Raw genomic sequence first — 23,069 nt, forward strand, 5'->3', positions numbered from 1 at the left:
TCCCACCCATGCTCTCCCGGATGACGTGTGTATCAACCATGGAGACAACTTTGGATAAAGTGCCTTCTAGAACCACAGAGTTCCCCCAGCCTAAAGTAACAACCTTGTCTACGTTAGAGGTCATATCTGGGGGCAGAGATGCTCTCCAGGGGGCTGTGTGTGTCGAAATCTACTGTTTCTCCCCCACATTTGCTCCTTGCGAATTTCTCTTCCTCTGTCTGGACAAACACGAATGTGAAGAAATCTCTTGAGTTTAGACCCTCTTTCCCTAAATTGTGTAATGAGACTAAAAATGTACAGACTAAACAAACTGAGATGAGCCCTACTAATCTAGTGCTTAGAATTCTGTGCATGGAAAACTTTTTTCTTCTTTCTGATTATAAAGAGCAATCCTATTTAAAGTGACAGTAAAGGAAAACATTGGGTGGGTGACAAGCTGATTGTAGAAGTGGCTGAGTAGTTTGCATTCTAGGGTAAGACTCAATTATTTTTCCTATTACATATGTGTGTTGAAATTGATTCCCTGGACTGGCTGTGGTTGGGAAGAGTTAGTCTGACGGCTTTAGTTTAGGGTGTTAGGAGTGTCTGGCATCCCAAAGATGGTTTTACAGATGCCCCCAAAGAGTACTTTTCACTCCCTATGAGAAATGGTGTTTCATTTGGGTTTCGTCCATTAAGATAGTTTGTATGGGTTCAGCTCTAGGAGAATTTGGGTTTGGGGCAAAATATACCATGTTGTCCTTTATTGTCCTCTTTTTAAAAAAGCTGATTATAGTTCCCTGTGCTATATAGGAGTACCTTGTTGTTATCTGTTTTATAAACAGTGGTTTTTATTTGCTAGCAGAACACTCCTAATTTATCCCCCTCCCCTTTCCTGTTTGGTAACTGTCAGTTTGTTTTCTGTATGTGTGAGTCTGTTTCTGTTTTGTAAATAAGTTCATTTGCACCATTTTTTAGATCCCCTATATAAGTGATATCATGTCTTTCTGATTTGCTTCACTTAGTATGATCATCTCTAGGTCCATTCACGTTGCTGCAAATGGCATTATTTCCTTCTTTTTTACGGCTGAGTAATATTCCATCACATATATGTGCCACATCTTCTTTATCCGTTCATCTGTCAGTGGACACTTAGGCTGCTTCCATGTCCTGGCTGTTGTAAACAGTGCTTCTCTAAACATTGGGGTCCATGTATCTTTTTGCATTAGAGTTTTCTCTGGATATATGCTCAGGAACTATTCTTTCTCTCTTAATACATCATGTTTAACAGGTAAAATTAAGTTTAACTCAGGGTGGCCAGGAATGAGAATTGAATTCACAGATGCTCCAGAGCTGTAGTCCCCAACCTTCCTGGCACCTGTGACCAATTTTGTGGAAGACAGTTTTTCCATAGACCAGGGGCATGGCGGGGCATGGTTTGGGGATGATTTAAGCACATTGCATTTATTGTGCACTTGGTTTCTAATCTAATGCTGCTGCTGATCTGACAGGAGGTACCGGTCTGAGGCCTGGAGGTTGGGGACTCCTGTTCTAAAGTACGTGAAAGGTAGGCAAAAAGCATGGCGGGTCCAGACCCTCTGTGGGGTGAAGGGGCCTATTGCTTCTGCATCTCCCACACCAGCTGTTCCTGAAGTGCATCCCAGTCATCTGTTCAGGCTCCTCGACGAGCATGTGCCAGGAAAGTTCTAGAAACCACCGTCCATTTCCTCTATTGCTTCCTCAGGGAGGTTCTTGATTTTCCTAGACTGGGTCCTCCCTCCTGCCCCCCCTTAAGTTCCTAACCACCATACATAACCCTTTATGGCGCATTTTTAATAGTTGTAATAACTTATATGGTTCTCCAGGGGAAGACATGATTTCGAGATTCCCAAGGTTCACATCATGTGTGAACAAGGGTTAATCTGGCTAGGAAAACCAGGTCGGAAAGCAAATCCATATGTGGCCAGGGAAATATAAAATGAAAACCTTCTCTGTTTAAGACCTGGCCTTTGCCTCCCCTGCCCCCACCCTTGCCGGACAAGCCTCATTGATTTGAGGTTGGTTCCAGAAAAGCAGAAATGCCCAGACCGCCTGCCTCTGGGGCGGCTGGTTCTATTGGTGATACGGCAGCTGCCCCACCGCCCCTGCACCCCAGCTGACCCCATGCTCAACTGGCTGCATCCTGGAGCTTTCCCCTGATTAAAAATGTCTTATTGCCATCATGGTAGAGAAGGAAATGGCAACCCACTCCAGTATCCTTGCCTGGAAAATTCCGACAGAGGAGTCTGGCAGGCTACAATCCATGGGGTCACAGAGTCGGACACAGCTGAGCGACTGAGCACGCACACACACACATCGCCATCGTGGGTGCCTGGTATCTGCCTGCTCGGCCGAGTCTGTGTGTAGTGTCTGCCTGCCCCACATCATCACTTGGCAGCGCTGGGTGGGCATCGAGTGCTGGGGCAGCCACGATGGCCGATCATCTACCCCGGTTTTCTTTTCCTTCTTTCTGTCTGCCTTTTCCCTACATTGACTCTTTTGTATTTTTTAGCACTTTCATCAAAAAAGAAGCTGAGAGGCCATGAGACTGAAATCAGGACTTTTCCCCCCAAGGGTTGCCTGCTCATGGAAGGGCCTGACAGGAGGGCCGTTTGGACAGAATGGCTGCAGCAATGCTATGAAGCAACTGGCGTGGCCGGGCTCCTCTCCCAGCTGTCACTGCCAGAGCCCTGGTAAGGGGACAGCCTCGAAATACTTGCAGAGTATCTTTTACCTTTCAAAGGAGCTGGGGCTGGGGGTCATTTTGAGAAAGAAGAGTACTGACTGGGGCAAAAAGTCCCATCTCCTAAATTGAACCACTGATGGCTGGGTAGCTGGATCTACTTGATGGTTACGGAAAACCTAGGGCATTGTCAGCCCCCACCCAGGATTCTGACTCCCTTGTTTAACATTCCGTTGGCAGAGAGACAATGACGACGACCCAGGAGGAAAGCAAACCAGCCTCTTGGGTGGCCAACTTCTTGTTGATAGCTGATGTGGTATCCAAAGCAGGTCCACAAATCTCTGTATTAGGTCGGCCAACAGGTTCGTTTGGGTTTTTCCATCTGTAGCATCTTGTGGAAAAAGCTGAACAAACTTTTTGGCCAACCCAGTATGAGGCACCCGGCTGGACTCAAGTGAGAGGTGTTTGTTTTGGACTGAATTCTTATTTCCCTTTGACACTGGCTTGCTTTGCACCAGCCGCAGACCCTGCCCGGGAGACCGTGAAGAGCGCACCGCAAGACACAGAGGTCAAGCCAGCCCTCGGGGTACAGCCCTTCTCTCCTGTTTTTGAGGATTGCCCATTTTTAGAAAAGCCTGCCCATCATCTGAGCGGCTCGCTCGCCTGCTTAATCAGTCAGTATGGGGGGGAGGGGTTCCTCCTGCCTTCCTGCTCTGCCACCCCCAGACTTTTATGGATCTTCTGAGACACTCAGGTTCCCAGAACATGGGCACCGATTCATCCACTGTGAAAGGGGTTTCCACAGGGCAGGAGCTGACCTGGCATTTCTTTTCCAAATAAGTGTTTCCAGAAGCTCCAACAAGTGTTGGTTTTTTTTTTTTTTTTCCCCTTTGCAGTTGTCTTTTTTCCTTCTTGGAAAGGCCCTGCCTGCTTTGGGGGAGATGGCAGTAAAGCCACCAGTCTTGCTCAGAGCCAGGAGTTATCCAGTCCTCCTGGGAATCTTATCTAGAGGTTTACCAAGTAGCTCAGGGAGTCAAAGAAAATGAAGTCCCTGCATGGAGTATTTACCACCCATCATCTCCCCTCTTCTAAATGAGAACAAGCCTGATGTCCTGAGGTTACACTTGGAAGTGAAGATCTCATTGGCTACATGGTTCTTAGGTTTGGACCCTTAAAAGACTCTGTCTCAAGTATAAAACTGTAAGCTTGAGGCTGGCAATGTTTACTTATTATCGCTCCTCAGTTTTGCTAAAATGCTTCTCATTTTAGAGGCCTGGTATCTTAAGAACAGCTCCTGGGACTTCCCTGGCAGTCCAGTGGTTAAGCCTCCATGCTTCCAGTGCAGGGGGCATGGGTTCGATCTCTGGTGGGGGAACTAACTTCGCTCATGCTGCTTGGGCAGCCAAAAATAAATAAATAAGAACAGCCTTCTATAAGGATGTAGTCTGGGGTGTGTGATTGTATGCATCTGAATCCTGAAATGTCAGCATCACTGAGTTTTTCAAGGATAATACACTTTTATTGGAGTTCATTTTGGAAATGTGTGAGTGTGGTGGGGGGGCACCTAGCAACTCAAATTGAAGAATTTTTTTATCTTGCCTATCTGAATCTTAATATCTTGAAAGGAAATGTGTGGTGTAAAGGTATAGCCCTGTTATTAAAAGTCTGAAGTCTTTACTTATATAAGTGATACCTGCTGGGAATCTCATGGTTAATGTATAGGACAAGGGAACCATTGAGACACAAATGTTTCCTTCAGCCAACACCGGGGCCTTGATGGAAAACAAAACACTTGTGTGTTAGGGTGGTGTCTTTCACAGGACATTTTCTTGGTTTAAAACAAGATCCTTCTTATAAACGACTTCCCTCTTCTCTCTTTATTGCTATCATATGTTTCTAAAACTAACCCTCAATACACTTTCAAATATTTCATCCTTTCCTTGATTTTCCAACCCTGCATAATGCACTAGTTGTCCATACTCTGTAGAGTTGAATGCAGCATTTAAGAAAACCTGACACAAGAAAATCACAGATTCTGAGAAAGGAAAAACACCTTAAAGAGGAGGTAGGCCAAGTTTTTCATGTTTATGAAACAGAAACTAGCAGATGTCATTCACTTTCCAGGTCTCACCTTTGGAGCCCAAGGAACAGAATGAAAATGTAGAATTAGAGATACAGAAGCCAAGTGTCCTGCCAGCAAATTATCTCTGGAGTAAATTTAGAATTACTCATTTAACTGTATGCCCTAGAAAAGATGCCAAATTCCCCTATACCTCTAAGCCAGCCCATAGGCACTTCCCTCTGCTTGGACCATCTTCCTTCTCTCCTCCCTCCACCTAACAAACTTCTACTCGTCCTGTAGGTATTTAGGGTCTTAGAAAAGCCTGCATCTTGCACTTCTTTGCTGTATCCATTGTGCTTATAGTTATTTAATGATGGTATACCATGATTATATACACTCTGATGTCATTTTTTTCCTGCTGGGTTGTCAGTTGTCTGGGGGCAAGGTCCCTGGGTGTCTGGTTCTTTGCTCCATCACCAGCGCCTAAGGTGGGGCCTTGCGCCTAGTACTGCCTCTGTAAACATGGGGATCAATAGCTTCCTCTACAACAATTTCACTTTTGCCTTTGAGCACTGCTTTTTGGTGCTTTCCAGGTGGCTCAGCTGGTAAAGAACCTGCCGGCAATGCAGGAGACCCTGGTTCAATTCCTAGGTCAGGAAGATTCCCTGGAGAAGGGATAGGCTCCCCACTCCAGTATTCTTGGGCTTCCCTGGTGGTTCAGATGGTAAAGACTCTGCCTGCAATGTGGGAGACCTGAGTCCCATCCCTGGGTTGGGAAGATCCCCTGGAGGAGGGCATGACAACCCATTCCAGTATACTTGCCTGGAGAATCCCCATGGACTGAGGAGCCTGGCGGGCTACAGTCCGTGGGGTCATAAAGAGCTGGACATGACTGAGTGACTAAGCACAGCATAGTGCTTTTTGGCGCATTAAAAGCGAACACATAATAGTGATCTTCCACCTGAAGCTGATCTCTGTAGTTTGAGTTGGAAGAAGAAAGATTGACCTTGGTTTCCTGTTGTCCCCAGAATTCTAGCCTCCCCTGATCACCCCACCTGTCTGGCCAGCCCTTGTGCGTGTCCCTCACTCGCTGCCCTCCCCTTTCCTAGGTTCTAGTGCTGGGCTCTGGTCTCCCTTTGGGTCTCAGGATGCTTCTGTCTTATGCATCAATTAGCTCAAACCCTTCCCTCTGGCTCACAGCATCATCCTCAGGAGTGTGTTCAGCTCCTGCAAGCTCTTCCTGGATGGACTGATGGAAATGCCAACTCACCCCCTTGGTCATCCAACCCCACCGGTTGTCCCACACTTATGGACTCCCTGCCCATCCAGTCACCTGGCCCTGCAGTCTGAACCCTGGTCAACTGCTGGAAGAAATGTTCTTCTTCCTGGGCAGAAGCTGGCTTTTCCTCCTTTATAGTTTGTGTCATCCCTTCCTTAGTGTACCCCAGAAAGTTGGACATGGTCTCCTGACACAGGAGAACCAGTTTGCGAACCATCTAAAAAGTGAGTCACTAGCAAGAGAAAGTCAGGCTTCCCTAACAAAACTAGAATGGAGCAACTGTAGGCTTGTCCATGAAACAGAATGTATACCATCCCTGGGAACTTACAAAACTCAGGCCAGTCAAGGGACTCATCAAGTTCCACAGATGTTCTCTGGCATTTTCGGCCTTGATTACTTGCCTTGGAGTATCGCTTTCTTCCCTCCTGCCCTGACATGATGTGCTGGCGGAACACTGGGGGAGGCACCATGGACCTTGGACTTGAACCTGAGCCCTGGGTGCCTTTTCAGTGTCTGTGTGACCACGGTGAGCAGTTTCTGCTCTCTGAACCTTGATATTTTACATGGCTCATCTTTGAAATGGATCATAATCCCTACCAGCTTCATGGGGTTGTGGTAAGAATCCAGTGGGGGTCATTTATATAACAGATGTTGAAAATTGTAAAGTCCTGTAGAGACCAGGGATTATCAAGTATTAGATGTTTATGAAGCCCTACGTTCCTCTTTCCTGAATCCTATCCTCAGTATACCATCTCTGTGGTTATTTACTTTTAATTTTTCTTTAAACAAATCACTTTTTAAAAACATATTTCTTGAAAAACCCCTTTTCCTTACAATTTAGAAAAACTGTAGAGCCACAGACATAGAAAACAAACTTCTGGTTAACAAAGGCAGGGCGGGATAAATTAGGAGTTTGGAAATAACACATGTACACTATTGTATATAAAAGAGATAAACAACAAGTACCGACTGATAGCACAAGGAACTAAATTAAATATCTGGTAATACCGTATAATGGAAAAGAATCTAAAAAGTATATATATGTGTATATACACACACACACACACACACACACACACATATACACACACACGTATGTGTATGTGCATATAACTGAACTACTGTACACCCAAAACTAATACATTATAAATCAACTATATTTCATTGAAAAGGTGCTTGTTTTGAAAAAATAAGAGGTAATGATAAAAATACAATAAATATGAAACAATACCATTAAATTCTAGCTAATACTCTTGTTTTAAAGCTTTGAACCTGAGGACTGCTTTCCATCCATTCAAAGCGACACTGGGCAAGTGATGCAGGTACTAAAGCCCTGTTAGCACCAGGTGGAGACTTTCTCCAATCCAAAAGGTGAAACAACGGAGACAAAAGGTGAAAACGAAGACAAATTCTGACTAATGTGGTTCGACACTGTTAATGCATGTCTGGGTACCTACTTCATTCATCTTGTGACCAACAAGTTCACGGCCCATCATTGTGGAACCCTATAAACATGCTTGGTATAGATGAGAAATGGTTTAGAGGGAAGGCGGTTGCTGAGGACTGAACTGTCCACATTTAATTCCCATTCATCACATTAGCTTTGTCACAGTGGCAATTTACTTCATCCCTCTGAACCTTAGTTTACTCATCTGTAAAATGGGATTTATGCAAAGACGAGGGAAAAAACCCATGTAGCCCAATGCCTGACACATAGCCCACGTGTGGTTTAAGTGCAGGTCACATGCCAAGTATAACAGCAAGGCTTCTATTTTTGCTCCTCATACCAAGAGCATAACTGGTTCAAGTTTCTGGTGTTTTGGTTCTGAGGGGCATGGAATGACTAAAAACTGAGAAGAAGAATCTGGGGCCATTTCTCTACTAGCAAAGTAAAAAGGAGAATTAAAGTGATGAACTGGGCCATTCAGATTTTCAAAAGATGGGCAAAATGTCAACCAACAAAACAATCTTACCCAGCAGAACATTGAATAGGCTTATCCGCTCTTTCAAAAAAGCAGTCATGGTCAGCAGGGTGTCAAAGACTGGCTAAAGTTATAGAGCACTGAGAGGTGTTGATATTATGCATTTTTAAAGAAGGGAGTGCCAACTCTGAGTCTGCAGGATAAGAAGAAATATGATGGGTCCAGGGCCTTTTGAGAATTATTCTTGCACTTCAAAGAGCATGTACTTGGCATTGATTCCACCACTTTCCTGAGTTTGGTCAACGTGGCTGAGGGAAGGCAAAACTCTTAAAAATCCACACAGATGGAACTTTTCCACTGGCCCTATTTTGGTATAAATATTCATCAAGGACTAGAAACTTTAAGTAGATATCGGTGTGAGCTATGAGTGGTTTGGATTAAATTTCAGCCAGTTTTCAGTCGTCCTGCTGCATCTTATCTCTCAGGAGGGCCAACCCTTCTGAGATGTGGCTGCTGTTGTTTAGAGATCCCAGCCAACCTGTCTCCCCGGACCAGGGAAATCATGGGAGTTTGTTCTCAAGAGGCTTCCCGCCAGAAACGGGGGGCCTGCTTCAGGTTCAGATGGAGGTCTGTGCTAGTTGTTTGAAGGGAGGAAGCAAATCAAGGCTTGGCTCATCCGCCACCCTGGGGTCCACCCTTGTGTAGATGAGTTTGAAGGAGGATGATACAATTCGGCACCAGACATGGAAAATTCAGGCTGCTCTGGAAGGGTGCCTTTCTGACCCCTCCTCACTTTCAGCTCCTTTTCATCTTAGGATCCTTCCTAAATACTCTCTAGGAGTCTTCCTCCCACTCTTCTGGCCCTATTCCCATCTTGCCAGTTCTGACCGTGGTCCATGAATCAGAAGGTTGTAGATTAAGCAGCGTGTGTAGGGCTCTGGAAGAGGTCATGGTCTAACCTACTCTATTCCATCTCTCTCCGTGTCCTCTGCCCTGCTCCTCTCCATCTCCCTTTCTACCCCTCAGGATTCCTTGTCTCTGCCAGGAAGGAAAACCCACTTGCTCTTACTTCTTTTGATGCCTCTCCTTCTCTCTCCTGTATTCTGATTCCATCTCATTTCCTTCTCAGTCCATTAAAATTTTTGAGTCCTTCCTGTATGCCTGGCTTTCCGGGGTGACACAAAAGAGAAATAAGGCCTGGTCCCTGCTCTCAAGGAGCTCACGAATGGAGGATGTAGACACAAGAAAGGTGTCATGGGATAGGAGTTAAATGACCAGGAAAGCGCTCGTTAGTAGAAGAGCTAGGATTAGAACTCAGGGTGTCTTAGCATTTCAGATTCAGAAAGACTTAAAAACGATTTTATCCAAGTACCCCATCCACAACCTTACATGGGAGATGGACCAGGTGGCCAGATGCTGTGAGAACCACTTGTATGCACTGAGACCTTGTCAAAAGATCAAGCCTTTTGAATTCCTTTAATTATTAGACAGCTCTTTCTTATTGTGAGCTAAAAAATCTCTCTCTGAACCTAACCTCCCTCTCACCCACTGGTTCTGTTTCCTTAGTTCCTTAGTTCAGGGATGCAATGGCCACTTTTTTCTAATGTCTGGTTCACCGTCCAAGTCCTACATATTGGTCAAGATTGAGGTCAGAGAATCAGTTTCTCGGGTGACTTCCTACCTGCTGCGAGACCTAGTAGGGTTCAAGGGAAGGCACAGGGCGGGTGGCAACAGCCCTTCTAATTAGTGTGGATCTTGCTACAGAGTGTGTTCTCCCAATGGGCTGTGTGCGCCTGTAGGCTGTGAAAGAGGACACACTTGAGGAAACACAGCTTTTCCATCAAACTTCACCTCGTTGTCAGATCCTTGCAAACCCAGGGATGGTCCCCATAATTTCATTTTCCAGATAATTGGCAGGGAATCATCTGTCATCCCCACCCCCACCCTGTTTAACATACCATCTGCAACTGACACAAATCAACTGACAATTATTCCAGTGGCATTTCGATATACAAACCATGTGGTTTTCATTGTGCTGAGTTACCTGCTCAGAATCATGGCAGGAACGGTTCCCACAGTCTCAGACCAAGTCAGAAACCTGAAGGAATTGTTCTGATGCAAGGGATCATTCTTACTCAAGTTTCCTGACTTTCCTTCTCACAGTTTATCAAGGAATTCTCTGTGGAATTTCTTTTCCTCTAATTACTAACTGAATGACTTCAGAATTGGAAGGTGGATAAAACTTGGGGTGCACACACCATCCTGTGGTCCTCACAATTGTGTTTTCACATTCTGCTCACAGGCAGAGCATGCTTGATTTCACAAAGGGTGTGTGTGTGTGTGTCTGTGTGTTCCTTTCTTTCCATATATGTTGCATATCCTCAGTTAATTTTTTTTCCCTTTGATCACAACACAAATCTACATCTTCCTGTAAAAATTCAAACTGAATCGGGGTGAGCTTGCTGTAACCCCTCTGCTGAGCTTGGGAGTCTCAAGCATGCCAGCTTGGCAGGCTGTGCTATCCTATCATCCCAAGGGTGTTGGTTGACAGGTGAGAGGGACAAGTTCTCGGATGAGAAAGTTATAAGACGTGCCTGATGGATGGATGGATATGTAGGAGTATGTCTCTCTGTAGTTGAAGATGGATGATATTTCCCAACTTAGAAGTCAAGTAAAATGGAGAATATGCATGTCAAGACTTGGAACTCATAACACTGGCCTGTGACCCAAGCATAATATTCATTCATCCTTGTCTTTCAACATTCAGCTCAGATGTCGCCTTCTTGATGAGCGTTCCCTGACCTCCGCAGGTCGGGTTAAGTACTTCCTCTCTGATCTCCCTCACTCTCTCATTTGAACCTCTGATCAAGGCTTTGATTCTCTGGTAGCCAGGCTGGCTGTTCCATCTCTCAAACTATCAGCTTCAGGGATTTCTTTCCTTTTTACTTCTCTGCTTCCCAGCTCAGCCCCTGACTTATAATAATTATATGGAATATGTGTTTGCACAGAATGAATTCTTAAAGTTGGCCAAATCAGAGGGAGGTGATGAGTTTCACCAGAATAATGTTTGCACATTTCACTTTCACTGGGTCTTTCAATAGTGATGATAACTCATGTGTAACACACATTCATGAGCTGTCAAATGCTGTGTTAAGAACTTAATAGGTTACTGTCATGAGGACAACTTTTAGGCCCATTTTATAGATGAAAAAACTGAGGCTCAGAGGTAATGGGATTTACCCCAAATAGGAAGCAGGTGACAGAGCTGGGATTTGAACTCAGTTTGTCTACTCTATCCAAGAGCCTCAGAACTCAATCCACTATGGTTGTACATGTGCATGTGTGTATACATATGCATGTATGTGAATATTTGTGTGTGTGTATGTAGAATATTGTTACAGCTTTTTTTGGACAGAAGTCTTAATCTGTTTGTGTCCTTTTGTCTGACATGAAAGTGTCCCTTCTCAGAACCATGTTCTAAAAGCACAAATGAAAATATGTATGATTACAAAGAAAATGAATACTACTGAAATAATATCAATATGTAAAAATTAATCTGTAATTTAGTAACATACATGCCTTTGTTAAATTAATTAACAAGGCCAGTCATGGATTTAATTACTGTTATTTCAGAACAAGGATGAGTATGAGCGGTATGCCTGGCATCTCTCTTGGCTGTAATAGGATATGAAAATATCAGATTTCCATCGGTTTGAAGGACACAGGGCCTATGGCCAGTTATCTTTTTCTAACTTAAATGTCACATTCAATAGCTTTATTTGCTTTTAAAAAAAAAGGCACAGGGGGTGCTAAACTGCCAGGGCTTTTGTTTTCATTTATAATGAAAAGAAATGTTTCATTTCAGTTAGAGGTTAGGTATATAAGGATGCACTATTTCCCTTCATTTCTGTTCCTTGATACCCTCAATTCTATCCACAGATCGCTGTTTAAAAAAAAATCTCTCCTCTGTCTGTTGATACTAATGAGTAAAAACAAAATCTCCCTCCCACACTTTCTCTAAAATAAGCCGCAAATGCTGACCCCTCCCTCCATCAGAGCCAGACCCCTTAACAAGGACACTGGTGGCCACAGGGCCAAGTGGGGGCGGGGAGCACAAAGTGGGGGGTCCCTCGGCAGGTGGGTGGCTCTCCTCCAGGACGAGGGCAGGGCTGGGCTCCACTTTTCCTCCAACTCTTCTAGCCAGAGGACTAGCTGGGTCAGTCACCTTGGTGGTCAGCCGTGAATCAGTACGTGGAAATGCCTTAGTCACACAGCCCAAATAGCCGCTACCTTCCTAAGGCAGGTTTCTTATGGGGCATCAGTCAGCCAAGAGCTCTCACCCTGCGTTCCTGCCCTTTGGTGCCCCTGACACCAGCATCATGAAGGACATCACGGGGTGCTGAGCTGCCTCTGAGGACATGGGCTGAGCACAGACAACTGGTCTACCACCATGGGTGTGCAACAGGGCTGAAGGGGCCACTGTTTACTTGTCATTGCCTTTCCCAGACTTCTCTTCACTCAATGCCCTGTTAAAATGCAACAACTGGGAGCAGAACTGTCCTACTTACATCACTGTGATACTGTAGAGATGACTGGGGTTGGGAGTGGCTCAGATGTGTGCAATGCTCAAATCTGAGGGCAGACAGTAACAGAGGAGAAAAAGAGTGGTGTGTCTGTGTGTCTCTGTGTGTCTGTGGGATGGAGGAGGTCAAGGAAAACAGAGGAATAGAGCATTGACATTATTTGGCTCTTCTCTCTCATGTGTGCTAAGCTGCTTCAGTCGTGTCTGATTCTTTGTGAGCCCGTGGACTGCAGCCCACCAGGCTCCTCTGTCCATGGGGATTCTCCAGGCAAGAATACTGGAGTGGATTACCATGCCCTTTTCCAGAGGATTTTCCCTCTTCTCTTACTTTCATGTGAAGCACATTCCACTGGACTCCAGTCTGCAAGGCAGGGACCAGAACTTTCTTATTCATTGTCTTGTATTGAGCGCTCAGCAGACTGCCTGGCATGTAACAGGTATTAAATAAATATCTGCTAAATCAAGAAATGGTGACTATTATGCTGTTTTAAAAAGCAAGACATCCGAGGCTTGGCATGGCTAAGTGCCTGGGTAAAATCACCTAGCTGGGACCAATGAATGGTCTCCGAAGAGGAGGACTACTTTTTAGAAGTGTAGCAACTGGACACCCAGGGCACATTGTTGCCATTGTCCTGATTTTTGCAGATGCTGTGACCCGGGTCTATTTATGGCCAGGTCTAAGTTTAGCTACAAAGAGAAGGTCCTGCAATCTGATATCTTAGAAGCCACCTGTGACGTCAGTAAGATGAACTTGGTCTTCCACGTTCTAGCACTTAACTTCCTATAGGATTTCTGTGCTGGGGCCGATGAGGATACCCATAGCAGCAGGAGGAACTGTTATTTTGAGAACATACTATGCATCCAGGCGCTTTACATGCTTTCTCATTAGACTATTGCTTAAATATAGAACTGTTATTAACTCTCTTTCTCAGATGAGGAACTAGAGGTCCAGAGAGGAGTAGGCAACTTGGTTGCAGACCTATGAAAAGGCAGAACTACATGTCACATCTAGATCTCCATGCTTGCAAAGGTTGCATGTTTAACCACTTCTCAAAATGGCCTTTAAACCGTGTGGCCAAAGCTACACACACAGCCAGAATGTTCACCTGACCTTCTGAGCTTTGAGGGTATGAGGGTGACATGAAGTCAGGGGACCCTGGGCATGGAAGTGATGAAACGGAGAAGATACCCTTTTCTTCATTCTTTAAAGATGCTGTGAGTCAGTGCCTCTCTGCTATGTCACACGTACATTTTGGATATAACATTTTGCCCCATGTCTCCTCTGCCACCTGAAGGGACTGACCAAGCACATCAGTAGATTCTTCTCAGCTCTTTTATCTAATGATTCCTTCACATTTTCTCCAAAGATTTATTTTACAAAGGAACCCATATTTTAAAATAGGAGGAGGGGAAAAAAATCAATACATACACATAGCATATGGATTTGAAACAACTGCCATGGGCTGGACCCTGGCGCCAACTTTGTCCTACAAAAAGAGTGACTTGCCAAATAGAGCCTTTGGTTTCTTCTCCCTCAGCAATCTTATTTCCTTTTAAAGCATGTCCTGGTGGGGGCTCGGGCTGTGTTTTGCTTGGTCCTGATTCCTGTGTTATTGGGTAGACCGTGAGTCAGGCTGACCAGGCATGGAGAGAATACACATTCCAGAGGCCAAGCTTATCCCCAGGATAGAATTTCCTGGAAGCTCTGGAGCTTGGATCTCTAGGATTTTTTTTTTTTTTTTTGGTCAAGTGTCCTTGCTTCTTCAGTCATTTCTGGATACTATTATATGATCCCTTAGATTGTCTCTCTACCAGCCTCCTCTCTAAACAGTTCTAGCAGACTTCGAGAAAACCAGGAAGGGACAGATCTAGGAAGTCTTTCTTTTCTACCTGGGAAATCGCTTTGACTTGGTGGGGATGACAGCATACACCTGGTTGTGGCCAAGAAATATCAGAGAGGTACAGATGCCTGGTAACCCTTAGCAAATGCTGGGCTGTCCCTGAATCACCATCAACAGTGGGCTGACCTTCATCTGTGTGTGAAGCCTGTAGTAGTAATCCTAGTCCTTCCCCACCAGACTTCTGCTCTGACAAAAGCCTTCTGGTATCTTCCCGCAGTGGAAAGAGCTTCAGTTTTAGAGTCAGAGAGGAATGGGTGTGAGTTCTTAATCTGTCATTATATGATCTTAGGCGAGTCATTGAAACCCTCAGTCTTCACTGACTCATTAGTGTAAAAAGGATGTCATTATGTTTGCAATGTAGTCCTAAAGACTAAATGAAACAGTGAGAGAAAACATCAGCCATCCTGAGTGTCCTCAAAAGAGGTCTCTCTTTTTTCCTTTCCCTTGCCTTTCCCCAAACTTGTCCATTCTAACAGAGAACAGGTGAATCTTCGTGCAGATCCTTGGGGGACAACAGTCCAAATGGATGATGAAAGTAAGACCAGCACAACCTGAGAAAACATGTGAACACTTCTCATATAGAAGAGCAGATGGTGAACAAACGGTTGATTCAGGGGTTTTACAAAGCTCTGTGATTGTACTATTATTTCTGTTTTTGTAAAAGTCCAATTGAATTTCCACATCAAATATTTAGGCCTAGATACCAAATACAAGTTTAGGCCACTAAAATAGCCTAGGTCCACATAGGAGACCAGACTTCTTATTTCACTGTTTCTTGAAAAGCATTATAGAAGGCATTTCTGGAGCTTCTGTAGATCTGGGCCATTGATACACTCTAAGCTCTGAGATTTAAAGATGCTTGCTTCTTGGAAGAATAGCTATGACAAACCTAGACAGTGTATTAAAAAGCAAGAGACATCACTTTGCCGACAGAGGTCCGTACAGTCAAAGCTATCATTTTTTTCAGTAGTCATGTATGGATGTGAGAGTTGGATTATAAAAAAGGCTGAGCACCAAAGAACTGACACTTTCGAAGTGTGGTGCTGGAAAAAGATGCTTGAGAGTTCCTTGGACAACAACGAGGTCAAACTAGTCAATTCTAAAAGAAATCAACCCTGAATATTCATTGGAAGGACTGATCCTGAAGCTCCAATGCTTTGGCCACCTGATGCAAAGAGTTGACTCACTGGAAAAGACACTAATGCTGGGAAAAACTTAGGGCAAGAGGAGAAGGGGGCAACAGAGGATGAGATGGTTGGGTGGCATCACTGACTCAATGGCATGAGTCTGAGCAAACTCAGGGAGATAGTGAAGGACAGGGAAGCCTGGCATGCTGCAGTTCATGGGGTCACAAGGAATCAAACATGACTTAGAGGCTGAACAGCAGAGCTCCAGGAATGGGTTCAGGACTGCAAGTTGCACGGGAAGTGAAGGAAATGATACCACCTCGAGGGTCTCCTATAGAGGTGGTTGGTGGCCCTGCACCTGGTGAGATCATAGCAGCAGCTGCCAGCCTAATCTTCTTCCTAACCAGCAAATGAAAGGGAGGAGGGGGCTATTTCCAAATGAAGGCACTTAGAGAGCAGCAGCTGTCTCTTCCTCATGGAGGTCTCAAAAAGCTCTTCCCCAGTTCTCTCAATGGAATGGCGTTTGTGTCCTGTTTTCCCATAATCATTTGTTATTTAGGAGACAGTCTGGGGTCCAGAAAAGGTCAGTGGATGGCAGGAGGAATGAAGTTTCCAGCCGTCATTCAAAGTCGGCCCCTTCTGAGGAAAAGCGACCTGTCCAAAGCCACCAGTAAATGCTTGCAGTTACTGTGACAGCTTGGCCCCCTGCCAGAAAATTCTGCTTATCATACATACTTCAGTGGTGTTGGATGAACATGGGGGAGATAAGAACTACTAAGGTCTATGTTTTCAGGACCAATTTCCACTTTATTATAAATACACTATTTTGAATGTGCAAGTTGAAAGATTCTCCCTTGAAAAGTCAAATGGCAACTCTCTGTTGGAGCCCACCTAGAGGGTGGGTTACAAGAGGAACTATTCCCTGACTTCTCTGCTCCTGATCCAACCCTCCCCAGAAGTGGCCAGGGCAGGGGAGGGAAAGAAAGATGCCCATGTGAGTCTGCACATCTGCCCCTTCTCCTGGTCCCCATCCTTTGCTGAATCCAGCTCATTCTTTTTCTCCCTCATCACCTCTGGCCAGCTAACATGGAGAGGAGATCAAAGTGTGGGATCTTCAGAGGGGAATGCCAAAGTCACTCCATGTCCTGCTTATAGAACTGTTAGTCAGCCCTGGGCCCTGAGAAGGTCTTGGAGCTGAGACGGCTAGAATAAAGCCTAGAGCTGATCTGTGAGATACCTTTCCCTGCCCCTCACCACCTCAGGGGGCAGATGTATTGGTGCAAGTCAATTGTCAACCCTAACCCCACATATTTGAATACGTCTGTGCGACATGACAAGCATCTTCAGTGTACAAGTAATGGCTTCAGCCATCTGTCTGGGGAGAACTTTAAGGACTTGGATAATTTCTTTCTTTTTTTCTTTTTTAATATGGCTCTCTTTGGGCCAAGTTGCTTATACACCTATGGGCATGTCTCCAATGATTAGGCTATTAAAGTCTTTAAATGACAGCTTAATATATTTCTAAGATGGAGGGAGCCAAGGACAATTCTCGAGGAGCCGTGTTGACATTGGATCGGCTCACCCAGGCGGCGTGCCAGCAGTTTTGCACACGGCAGGAACTGGAGGTGAAAGCAGGAAGGGCTGAGTACAGGGGGGAGGGCGAAGCTGGAGGACAGGAAAGCCAAGAGGGACGTGATGTGGAGAAGGGTGGAGGGAGACGCCCAGCTGATCCTGGCAATGCACTTGGACGAACCATCCTTTCATGCTCCTCGGACATTGTGCTGAGGGGTGAGAAATAGAACCCTCTGGAGCCGGTCCACTGGCAGGCACACAGGCAGCAGTGAACATGCTCTCAGATCTCTTTGTTCTAGTCCTTTCTAAATTCCTGCAAATGGTTCTTTGGCAGCCAAGAGCCTGTATTCTTGCAAAGCCTACTGGGCCCCAGCCCACCTTCTTAGCAGTCTCAGAGAAGGGAGCTGGCTGCTCTGGGTCTCAGTTTCTGTATCTATAAAGTGAGAAGAGCTCCATGTCTCCTTCCAGGCCTAACTATTCCAGGACTCCAGAGTGAAATGCTCACTGACCAGTGATCTCTGTTGTGTAAGCAGATTTTGTATGTGTTGGGCTAGAATGAAAACAAGGTCATCGGTCATTGTTCTAGGTTATCAAGGCCGCTGGCTTTCGTTCAGCTGAATGAAAATTAGTTGCTCTTCAGATGGGCCAGTCATCTGAAGAAGAAAAGTGTGTCCTTTATTCACCAAAAGACTCCTTTCAGCAATCACACGCTCACTGAAATACAACCACCACCACTGACAATAACAATGGCCAAGTCCACTTGCACCTACCTTGCTGAGCCCTTTGTAAACATCAGCTCATTTATGGAGGGAGATGCTTTCAGTGTCTCCTCAGTTTTCAGATGAGGGCACAGACTCAGAAGTTAATCAGCTTGCACAGGAGCACATAGCTAGTAAGTGGTGGAGCTGGGATTTGAACCCCAATCTGGTTACAAGAATACTGATGACTTAATAAACCAGAGAAGAACACACCCACAGTGGTGGTTGATTCCACCAAGAGAAATGGCATTTGATCTTCCAGGCTTTTTGTTACCAGGGAATGTTGGCTAGTTCCTGATTCTCAGGGAACAAGATCTCCATGCTAGGAAACCTTTTTCCCAGTCGAAAAACAAACCAGGGCTCAAGAGTAGCCAATGGGAGCATTTGGCTCAGCGCAGATGGGAGGAGGGAAGGAACTGTTTCTATACCCTGACATGAACTAAGGATGGGACCCACGGCCAGTCTCTCTGTCTGCCTGGAATTGGGGAGATGATCTCAAAGGCTGCCCCAATTTGGGGATTTTAATGTTCTCTCTCTCAAAGACTGTTTTCTGACTTTCCAGTTCTAGGGATTCCCTGTGGTCCCCCTCCCTTTGGGTGCTGGGCAGCGGAGTCCTCATGGAGGCCATTTGAAACCATTTCTCATTTTGTAAATTGGTCCCTTGTAGCTCTAAGAGTCTATGAAATTGCTTCAAAATGTCTAAGTGTGATTATGCCTCCTGAAGCCAAATGTTAGCAAACCCACCACTGTTGCAGATTTAAAAAGTAAATATGCCATAAAAGCTCTGCAGCACGCTGTTGATACAACCCAACATTTAACCGCTGATATACATCTCAGCAAGGAGAGATTTCTCCCCCATTCCCTTCCCTTCCTTCGGCTTTCTGAGTGGAGGACCTGGGTTCATCACCCATATGGTGATCCTCCTCCTGACTGTCACAGTCCCAAGGGGTAAAAAAATATCCGCCCTTTCATCTATACCCACCACATTCTTTCACTAAGCCTGTAATTGGATCTAAATGGAAAATAAACCCTTTGCAGGGCAAGGAAGTTGGCACTAGCGGGTGACAAGTAGGAGACTGTGTTCCACCTCTAATCCGGATAATCACACTCTCCCATGCAAAGGAAAATACAAACAAGGCTTCCTCTGAGTGGCGACCTGGGCTGTGCTGAGGAGAGAGGTTCCATGTCTCCTGTCTCCCTTCACACATTAAGTGTCCATCAGCTTGTAATAAAACCACCCTGAATCATCTGATGTGCCGCTGGTGAGACACTGCCCATTTTGCTCTTAACTCTTACTTTGGCTGAATCTGGGGAGGCAGTTCAGACACACAAATATGTTGGAGCTGCCACAAGTTAGAAAACAGTAACACACAAACTGTACTGTCCGTGAACACTATGGTCTTAGCTGGTTCACTCAGTTTATTGAGTCATGCTGTGCGTGGCAGGCTGCATCGGAACAGAGATGAGTAAGAAAGGTTTGTTCCTCAAGGAATTTAGAAAGATGGGTAGAAAAGTAATAGCAGTGCGTGCCTGACTCACTAGTAGGTAGAAATTAACAGGACAAGTAGTTTATCAAGGTCTAACATGTTGTGAGAATTCAAGAGGAGAGATGACTGAATTCTGTGAACAGTCTGGCAACTGCGAAGCAGGGGTGGGGGTGGGGGGGCAGGAACATTCCAGAGAGATGCTCTCTGGATGAAGTCTGCCCTGGTGTACACATTCAGAAGGTCCGATGGACTCTGTGTGGGAGTCTGGGGCAGGTCAGCCTTGCAGTGGTACAGTCGTAAATCAGATGCGTAAATCCTGCACCTCTAAGGGGCTGACTTGCATTTTGATTCTGACATAGTTTTTCATTTTCCTTCTCCCTCTCATTCTATCCTGCCTTGCCCAGGTAATAACATATGTTTACAGGGGACTTTGCCTTGAAAGACCAAAACTCTGATTTTCCCTGAAATCAGAGTTTAAGTTTAAAAATAACTACTTTGGGAGATAGTACTATGGGGTACCATAGCTATTATTGCTGCTGTGAGGGAGGCAGGGCCTAACATCCCTCTATGGGAGACAAGGAAACTGAGGCTCAGAAAGGTGATGGTCGTGGTTGGTCGTTGTGGTGCAGCTAGAAAGTGGCACAGCTGGGGTCTCCATGCCTAAGGCTTTTCCATAGGCTCCACTGCCTCCCAGGACCAACTCTCTGTGACCCTGAGACTCAGTTTCATCACTGGTCTAGGCTGTCTCTGGGCTTCCTTCCAGTTCACAGGTCCTCTTAGCCCCTAGCCTGTGTTTACCCGCCCCCCCCCCCCACCCCCACTGTGTGCAGGTAAGTAACCATCGGGGATTGGAGCTAAGGGCACAGCTGCAGGCTCCTCGGGCCGTCACTCACCCGTGACCTTCTGGGCTCCCAGCCAGCCCTTCTTGAAAGGGAAAAGTGAAGACCCTGGAGACAGAAATTAGTTCCCGTGTGCTGGAACTGTCGCCACTGCCAACACCATCAACTAAAGAAACTGGTTTCTTTGTATGTATGTGTGAAAAACAGAAAATGTTGGGATGAGAGCAAAGGGGTAGATTCCTTGTGAGTAAATATTACCCCTTCCCACCTTTACCTCAACCAGTGGAGGAGGAGGGTAGAGTTCCTTCCCCACTCCTCCAAAAGCACAGGGTTAACATTTAAGAAAAAAGTTTTACCTTATTTAAATTTTAATTGGCATCATCAAAGAACTAAGATCCTTTGCAAAAATACTTTACACAAAAGCTTTTAAGAGTAGCATTTGGGGTATGTGCCTGTTAACTCAAACCTGTATTCCCAACGATTCTATTTTCTATAAAGTCTTGGAATTTAGTGAATTTTCTTCTCCATACATCTAGGAAAGCCTCTTCAAACAGGAGAGGGAAATGGGAAAAGAAGGAGTCTGCCTAAGTACAGACAGATCTCAGCTCACCTTCTGAACTCTCGGGTTGAGGTCCTTGGCCACCTTTGCCATCCTCTTCTGGGGTGGACAGACAGCGCCTGGCTGCTCAGGCTTAGGCGCGAGGGCGTGCAGCGGGGACAGCTGCGCTTGAATGGCTAAGATCGCGGGCCCAGGGGGAGCTCTGTGCGCAGCCGGGTGCGGCGGGGCCCTTTAATTGGAGAGCGGGACTCCCTCTAAAACCTCGCCAGCCAATCGGCGCGGGCCCCCGCACTTGGCCAGCCAATCCCAGCGCGCGGGTCCCCCCCACCCTTTGGGTGTTCGGCCCGGCCGGGAGGCTGCGGCCGAGTGAGCGCCTCCCTGACGTCAGTGGGGCCGCGGCCCCTGCCTGTCCGGGTGGCGCACATCTGTCTCTGAGAGGCAGGAATCCGTCCCCACGCCCTTCTCCTTTAAAGGACAACGGATCGAGGGTGGGGCGGGCCGCCGGGGCCCCGCGATCCATTCAGGTCAAAAGGGAGAGTGATCAAACAGGGAGGCTTGGAGTATTTTTAGTGAGGTGGGTCCAAAAATAAATGCTGAGCCGTGTTCCCCTGCCCACCCGTTCTGCCTTGTCGTCTGGGGGGTGCGAGGGCAGCGGGGGCGGGCAGGTGGTGTAGGCGGCAGCTTAACTCAGCTGGTTAGCTTTTCCCAAACCTGGGCAAGTTTTCCAATCACCGGAGAGGAGGTGAGATTCCAGTGAGTGGTGATTTCTTTAAAATTAATGTTTGTAAAGTATTCGTCTGCCTTTTATAACTTGCTTTCGCGTAAATCGTCCCGATTCAGGGAGGGAGAGAACACTGTCCTGATTTTATAAATGCCAACATGTACATCTTCACTCCTGGAGTCCTATTTTCCCATTACAATCTCATAATCATCACAAGTGTTGTTACAACATGATGATGCTGATGATGATCACTCCCATTTAAGAGATGAGGGAATGGGATCAGAGAGGGTCAGTGGTTCAAAGCTGGACTTTTCAGTGAGGCTTTAACCAGGGAGAGGGAGGGTGAGATTTCACCTGGGTGCTCAGGATAACAAGCCATAAACTAAGAAATTAATTTTTTTTTTCAGATTAATTGGATCATGCAGGTCTGGACAAGCAAGATTTCTCATATCCTTGGGATGAAGTCTCTTGCAACATCTCACAAGTCCGATAAGTCAAAATCTACTAGGACTTACTGCCACACTGTCTGCCTATAAACCCACATCTATTAAGCCAGTTCCACAGACCGGGGTTCCTAAAGGCATTATCCTAGCCTAGACAGAGGATTAAACACAGTCCCTTATTCACCTTTTTTCACAGACAGAATACTCTGTCATGAGGTGACTTCCTGTCACCCTCTGCTGGAAACCAGGGCTCAAGCGGACTAAAACCTGGGTTGTAAGGAGAATGCAGAGTGGCTTCAGATACATGGTGTGGCCTGATGTGAAGGGAATGGGGAGCTGCAGGTCACTATGGAGGAGTTTTTCTCTTACTGGAGGTGCTTTCCTTAAAGACACCTTCCATTGGTTCTTTTCTTTTTCTTTTTCTTTTTTTTTTTTCTTTTGGCTGTGCTGGGTCTTCATTGCCATGTGGGGTTTTCTCTAGTTGTGGTGAGCAGGGGCTGCTCTCTGTGGTGGCTTCTCTTGTTGGGGAGCATGGACTCTAGGGTACTTGGAGTTCTGTAGTTGCAGCTCCCAGACTCCAGAGCACAGGCTCTATCAATAGTTGTGGCTTATGGGCTTAGTTGCTCATTGGCATGTGGGATCTTCCCAAATCAGGGATGGAACCTGTATCTTCTGCATTGGCAGGCAAATTCTTTACCACTGAGCCAGTAGGGAAGCCTGCTGATTGGACCTTAACACATCATCATCTTCAGTGATCCCAAATCTGATTTTGGGATCCCATAATCCCTAATTGTGGCTCACTTATCACAATCTGGAAAGGGCTTTCTATTTATGACTCCTCTTTTCCAACATGAAGAATGATCTTTTTCTTCTTTCATGGGTTTCTGCTATCATTAATGTTTGTCTCCCTTGCCCCTACCAGTAGCTCCAACACTTAGTACGCAAGCAATGCTCAGAACATGTCGGTGGAATGAATGGAGGTTGGCTCTGGCTTTTAATCAGCAGTGAGTTGGCAAGGTGGGACTAGGAGAGACGGCCAAGTGCCATCCCTGGTCTGGTTTGTCCAAACTTCCTAGGTGGGCTGCATGATTAAGCCAGGGTGTAAGTAAATGGTAG

The 23,069-nt window shown here is 45.8% G+C and overlaps 1 protein-coding gene across 1 annotated transcript in view; it reads right to left on the bottom strand.

The window, feature by feature from the left end:
* The window catches only part of LMCD1 (LIM and cysteine rich domains 1), a 56,368-nt gene extending 35,350 nt beyond the window's left edge, over positions 1 to 21,018 (bottom strand). The window contains exon 1 of the mRNA XM_061128040.1: positions 20,841 to 21,018. Coding sequence (XP_060984023.1) covers positions 20,841 to 20,882 — 42 coding nt within the window. The 5' untranslated portion in view covers positions 20,883 to 21,018. The remainder of the gene's footprint in view (positions 1 to 20,840) is intronic.
* Positions 21,019 to 23,069: the final 2,051 nt, after the last annotated feature.

The sequence above is a fragment of the Dama dama genome, chromosome 24 (assembly GCF_033118175.1).
Source record: "Dama dama isolate Ldn47 chromosome 24, ASM3311817v1, whole genome shotgun sequence".
Lineage (NCBI taxonomy): Eukaryota > Metazoa > Chordata > Mammalia > Artiodactyla > Cervidae > Dama > Dama dama.